Source organism: Watersipora subatra, chromosome 9, assembly GCF_963576615.1.
Source record: "Watersipora subatra chromosome 9, tzWatSuba1.1, whole genome shotgun sequence".
NCBI classification, from domain to species: Eukaryota; Metazoa; Bryozoa; class Gymnolaemata; order Cheilostomatida; family Watersiporidae; genus Watersipora; species Watersipora subatra.
In genome coordinates this window covers 38,461,980-38,468,182 of record NC_088716.1, presented here as the reverse complement: position 1 = coordinate 38,468,182, position 6,203 = coordinate 38,461,980, and the positions used below count along the sequence as shown (strand labels likewise).

Genomic DNA, 6,203 nt, shown 5'->3' with positions numbered 1-6,203 from the left:
TTAGGAAACCTAAAAAAGCTAAGGTAAAATTACGCTATGCCATAGTAGAATGTTTAGGTTTATCCATTATCGATTTGATTGGTTGTCAGAGTTTTGCTTTGAGAAATAGTCAGAAATATTTTTTATTTGCTATTGTTAGAATGATGCCGATGACCTACTAACGAAAGAGCTGATATCAGCGATTTGGAGTCTGGAGCAGGATGACGATGATGAGTGTGGTAATGCCAGTTTTTTTAAGTCAATGTTCAAAAAAATGAACAAACTCTCAGTTGAAAATCAGCTGAGGTTTCAGCAAGATATGCTGACGAGATACACCGAATTACTCGGACAGCAGAGTATGCCACCACCATCGCAGACATATTACACCTACCAGCATCCTTCGACACCATCCAACTCACACCCACCACTCTCATTGTCATCACCTACGTCCCAAAATTCTCCTTATCATCATAATTAAATATATAGCTAATATGCATAATATATGGGTGTGTCCATGAATAACAATTTGACATTTACAGTTATTTGATGCCAACCACACATGCACATTTGCTCCCATTATAGAAAATTCTTTGAATTAGTTGATGCTGTATTTTCTTGACTTTCAGATAATATAAAATGTAGTGCTTTCCGAATAGTAGTTCTGGAGCTATGAAGCGCAACATGCGTAAATAATGGGACATCACAAAATGTCCCATCATTTACGCATGTTGCACTTCATAGCTCCGCAACTACTATTTTGAAAGAAGTAAATTTTATTTTATCTGAAAGCCAAGAAAATACTGCATCAATTAATTCAAAGAATTTTATAATGGGAGCAAATGTGCATGTGTAGTTGGCATCAAATAACTCTGAATGTCAAATTATTATTTATTGACACGCCCATATATTACATTTTATATTATCTTATCATATTATTACATGTGTATTATTTTATAAACTGTATACGATAATTAAATGTAACATGTTTTTCGCATCAAAACCACAATTTTTTATTGCGCAAGTGCTCTGCTTTTTATTCAGCATAATTAGTTATTCACTTAATTAACCAAGCCAAGGTCTGCTATTGAAGACCACAAGAGTTATGCAATAAAGGTTTTTGCAGTTTAAACTATGGTTTATTAGAGAATTAATTGATTCAGCAAAGAGGCATGCAAAAAACTATCAGTCATGTTATATTATGAATGGCAATTAGAAAAATTATGTAAATGATAATTTTACAGATATGGAAAACTTGAAGAATGCAAGCGAGTTGTGTGTGATCATGAGACAAATGACATGCTTTTACTATTCGAGGTTTGCATCTACCTGGCCGCAACTGGCTACATGAGTTGCCTGCCAGCCTACAGAACCCTCTGTACTGTTTATATATCGACACAAGTGATCTCTTTGCTCTTTAGCATCATAGCTGTAATTGCGTGTGGCTATGCGTGGAGGAGCATGGAGAGCTGGTTGGGCGTCGTCTTGAACCAGTGACCGCCAATCTCCTGGCCGCATTCCATCATTGTTGAATGAATCCACAAAACCTGATGGAACATATTTTGTGTTTTCAGTTGATAGTAGGTAATTATGCAAGCAGGTCGTAGCTTTTATTATTAATTCCACCAAAGTTAAGTCGGCCTTGATAGGGCGATGAAATATCCTCCATCTTGCGGATAAAATGCCGAAGGCATTTTCAATTGTGCGGCGAGACCGAGATAGACGATAGTTGAATACCTGCTGCTCAGTTGTCAGGCCACGTCTACTATATGGTTTCATGAGCCAGGTTTTTAAGGCGAATATCTCATCACCCAGTATATAATACGGAGTGTCCACCCCACCAACAGGTGCCATCTCTGGCAGAGGAAGTCTGTTATTTTCTAACATGTCATAAAGATCACTCTGGCTGAAGATACTGGCATCATTGTCTTTGCCATAATGTCCTATGTCAACATATGTGAACTTGTACTGCGCATCGCACATGGCCATTAGTACAGTACTGTGAAAGTTTTTGTAATTGTAATACATGGAACCTCCAAACTTGGGACACTCCAATCTCACATGCTTCCCTGTAACAAAATATAATGAAGGTTATGCAGGTTTATTTGTGCTTTAATTTTTGACAACAGGCTTACCTAGTGCAGCCTAGACTCAATCCTATGGTTGCTGTTGAGTGCAAAGGGACAAACTATCAATACCGACACCCCCACCCGGAGAAGTTGTCTGTTTGTAGACATAGTTTCTCAAAGCAGTAGTGTGAGTGTTGATAATATTTGCACTGTGAAGCAAATTTCGAGTGAGCAGAGCCATACAATACTCTCTGCTACAATGAGTAGTAAAAATATAGCATAAAGACAGAAATGAAAATAATAAAAATCACGCTTTTCAAAAGAACTTGATTATATAACTTTTGACACTACAGACACTAGAATGGATAGTAACAAGGCTTGTTGGTTTATTCCGCCGTTGCTGTAAATCAGGACATTAAAAAGCTACTTGAGAAAAACTTATGCTTACCGTCTAGCGCACCAATCACATGAGGAAAGTTCCATGTTTCTTCATATTCACTCGCAATCTGACTCCACTCCTCGAGACAGGAAGGAAACTTTAAGTAAGTCGCTCCAAGTCTATTCCATATGGACCCGCATGTGTCTCTGATAATCTTGGAGACAGTAGAGCGGCCCAGCTGAAAATTGAAAGACTGGCTGTGTTGTGAATCGCCAGTAGCCAGGTAACGCAGCGTAACCAGAAGTTTCTCCTCAGCAGAAACACCTTTTCGGAACTTACAGTACCTTGGTTGAATATCTTCTCTCACTAAGGTGAGCAGATGATCGAACCGTTCAGGTGACATGCAAGTGTATCTACAACAACAAGAACATGGATTACTGGTTACTCTGATTTCAAGCATATAAGTATAAAAAGAAACTGTTTCAAGCTTGCATGGTAAATCATCAAATGCATCAAATCTGTCATGCAATTGAGTATGAAACTCCAATTACTAGCTCATATCACAAGTGGGCTAAAAGTTAGATCCAACAAACGTAACGATAATGGGTTGTGACGGTTTTTGTCGTAAATAATTTGATTATAAATCACGACTGAATTGTTTTGCTTGATGTATTGCTATACTCCACTTGTTGAACTAGCAGGAGCCAGACACACGCCCAGAAACTTTTTTATACTGACTCGTTTTGCTTATGATAAGTTGATGATAATATTATTGTTAGGCCTATGTACATTTACTTACCGAAAAAACATTTCACGGTCTTCATTGCGCAATGTATGATAGAGTGTGTTAAATTGTCCTTCTTGGTTTCTTCTCTTCCAGGCTGGACGCACCCACCATCTTCTTTTATTCCTCCTTCGGGTGTAAAACTCTGCTGCTTGCTGTTGTTGTCTAAATCGGTTTCTTCGTCTGAGCAATGCTAAGACAAGTACTTTTCTTAGTTTTAATTTTCTATCCATCTTCAACAAAAGTGATCGCTCGATACGCGCCGTACTAGCTTCTGCTACTAAACCGAAACTCGAATGTTTACGTGCGTCTCAATGGTCTGTTATTAATTAGGCCACGCCCATCGCTGACGCTTCGGTGACCGTTTTATATATGAGAACGTAATGTCGACGACTGTTCCCTGATACAAACGCGGATGGCTTTGTCCTAGTGTGAACATTGTCATCACCGAAGTATTGTTGCATCGACGCCGAGACACGGCGACATAGTGTGAACCAGCCTTAAGACAATTATGGCAGAGGTAGAGCTTGCGTTAAACGACCTTGAAACACAACAAAGGCGGCAGGAAGCAAGAATCATGACCTCCATCGACAGTTTGAACAACACTGTCAAGGCAAATATGGCAGAAGTAGAGCTTATGGTAACAGACCTCGAAACACAACAGAGTCAGCAAGTAACACGAATCATGACATCTGTCAGCAGTCTGAACAACACTGTTAAAGTAAATATGGCAGAAGTAGAGCTTGCCTTAACAGAACTTGAAACACAACAAAGTCGGCAGGAAGCAAGAATAATGACATCTGTCAACAGCCTGAGCAACACTGTAGAGCAGCATCATGCACAAGGTATTTATCTTCATGTTTACTACAAAAACTTTGTATCCTAGGTCTTGTGGCTAAAAGTATCAGGTCATTTTATCTACGGATGTGCGATTCTGTCATCATATATGATTGTAAAGACAAATCGTAATTTTTTATTGAGTTGTAGCTTCTGCATCTAGCGTTGCATTCTGTTTGCCTTTGTATTCCACAATTGAGCAAACTACAATTAGAATTCACTGGAATTTTATTTAGAATAAAACCAGCTTATTATGGGATTTATTAAAGTATGAAGTTATTTCTTAACAGCGATGCTCAAATGGGACATAGTTATTTTGTTTTAGAGGTTCCAATTTCCTGTCCAAACAGTTATGTTCGTAATCCATACTCCAATACCTGCATCGGGCTCATTTCACAAAGCAAATCATGGGAAGATGCAAAGAATTACTGTGAGAACAGAGGAGAATATTTAGCAACATTTGAGACGTTGGAGTCAATATTCTGGTTTGTCAACCTTAGAAAGACTCATTCAGGTACTCATCATATCTTTTTTCAAGATAATAGCACAATACAAAATGATTTCAGATTTCTGTTCCAACTTTCCCACTATTTAATTTGACCCGTAATTTTTACAATCCTTACTTTGAAATACCAATATTTTTGATAGGTTGGTCATTTGATAGTGAAGTGTGGATGGGAGCGCAAAAGATAAATGATGTATGGAAGTGGCAAGGAAAGTCTACTGGTCTAGCTGACACGCTGTATTGGGCCACCGAAGAACCGAATGATAGCGATGAATATTGTTTGACAACGTTTCCTAGCCGTGGTTACCAAATAAATAACTCCAAATGTACCAATGATCACCGCTTTGTTTGTGAAAAGCTGGACTGAACCTATCATTGGCATTGTTGGCTTACCTTACGCATCAATTTCTGTATTTGTAGATAAGTATGCATCCATTAGCATATATTTTATAAACATATACTGTATACCCATTCTTGTGTGTTTATTATTACAACATGCTTGGAGTTTTTGTTAACCTGTTTGTTTGTATGCACGTTTTTTAAAATGATGATTTTATATTGTTCTCAGAGTGAAGTTTAACCTGATAAATTACTACTTCAAGCTTTTGGCAAAAGTCAGTTGGTTTGCGGCTTGCTAGCTTTTATATCTCTTTTATTGCTGTGTATCATTGAATACGCTTCAAAAACTTACTACAGCATATTTATTGGAGGTTACTTTTGAGGCTGTATCATGTTGGTTCTTATCGTCCTTACGAAACAGCGTAAAATGTTAAATTAACTGTGAGTTTTTGAAATAGTCTCACAAATAAATCTATTAATGAGCAAATCACAAGCATAGCTTATTGATTGCATAGCTCAAGATAATGAGCACTAAACTATAAATTCATAGAGTGAACAAAAGTGAGATGCGTGCTCGTTCAATTAACCAGTAGAACTACCATCAAGAGTATTCTATGAATGGTGTCAGAAAGACAAATATGTAGCTATATGCAGCACCAAGCTGCCATGATGGCACACTAAACTTCACCACCACAGCAATGCATGCCCACGGCAGAATGCTGTCACCAATCTCACGGCAGTCCTTGCTGCCAACCTGTAGGCAAGCCAACTAAGCAGCCACGCTGCTACATGATTGACACTCAAGTCCGACCACCACACGCAGATTTCCTGTCAATAAAAGCACGGCAATTCACTAAATAAGCTCACTTACTTTTCTCATTGTGGCTTTTCTCCCTGATAGTGTAGTTCAGGCCTGCTCATAGAGTCATACCTGTTAGATAGTTCTTTGACTTTCGTGTGAAAAGCCAGTTTTTTAAAGACCCAGACTTTTCGTGAAAGCCAGCACTTGCTTTACTCTATAATCACAAGAGTGTCTCGGATATTCACATAATTCCTACATTATTTCCAGCTCTTTTCTTAGTACTTATACATCATAACTAACATTTATCATTGTGTGTTTATAACTTAAAGATTTGCTTTAACAAATTTAAAAAAGAGTTGTTCATTCATATAAGTATCAAAAACCTCATCTACAAAAATGTAAGGGATTTGATTGACCAAAACTTTTCTAAGCGAAGCTAAAAGATACATGCTCTTATCTTATGATGTCGCAAGAAAGATATACGCTATAATTAGATTGCATCTATTCCCTTT

General features: G+C 37.9%; 2 protein-coding genes across 2 annotated transcripts; one reads left to right on the top strand and one right to left on the bottom strand.

Moving 5' to 3' along the window:
* Positions 1–1,284: 1,284 nt before the first annotated feature.
* On the bottom strand, positions 1,285–3,441 carry LOC137405045 (uncharacterized). Its single transcript, XM_068091271.1, has 3 exons — positions 3,224–3,441; positions 2,494–2,837; positions 1,285–2,045 (listed from the first exon to the last, which is right to left on the bottom strand). Exons 1-3 carry the CDS (start codon positions 3,439–3,441, stop codon positions 1,285–1,287), a joined length of 1,323 nt encoding a protein of 440 aa, XP_067947372.1.
* A 278-nt stretch (positions 3,442–3,719) lies between these two features.
* Positions 3,720–4,917, top strand: LOC137405044 (C-type lectin Cal-like). The gene is made up of 3 exons (XM_068091269.1): positions 3,720–4,053; positions 4,371–4,559; positions 4,694–4,917. The coding sequence occupies exons 1-3, from the start codon at positions 3,720–3,722 to the stop codon at positions 4,915–4,917; spliced, it is 747 nt and encodes a 248-aa protein (XP_067947370.1).
* Positions 4,918–6,203: the final 1,286 nt, after the last annotated feature.

What these genes read in the sequence shown, in the direction of transcription:
- LOC137405045 (XM_068091271.1), bottom strand. Translation starts at nt 3,441, where the DNA reads ATGGATAGAAAATTAAAACTAAGAAAAGTACTTGTCTTAGCATTGCTC. An exon ending in GACCGTGAAATGTTTTTTCG is followed by an intron (nt 2,838 to 3,223) that starts GTAAGTAAATGT and finishes TTGTTGTTGTAG; the next exon opens with ATACACTTGCATGTCACCTG. An exon ending in TGTGATTGGTGCGCTAGACG is followed by an intron (nt 2,046 to 2,493) that starts GTAAGCATAAGT and finishes ATTTTGTTACAG; the next exon opens with GGAAGCATGTGAGATTGGAG.
- LOC137405044 (XM_068091269.1), top strand. Translation starts at nt 3,720, where the DNA reads ATGGCAGAGGTAGAGCTTGCGTTAAACGACCTTGAAACACAACAAAGG. An exon ending in AGAGCAGCATCATGCACAAG is followed by an intron (nt 4,054 to 4,370) that starts GTATTTATCTTC and finishes ATTTTGTTTTAG; the next exon opens with AGGTTCCAATTTCCTGTCCA. An exon ending in CCTTAGAAAGACTCATTCAG is followed by an intron (nt 4,560 to 4,693) that starts GTACTCATCATA and finishes TATTTTTGATAG; the next exon opens with GTTGGTCATTTGATAGTGAA.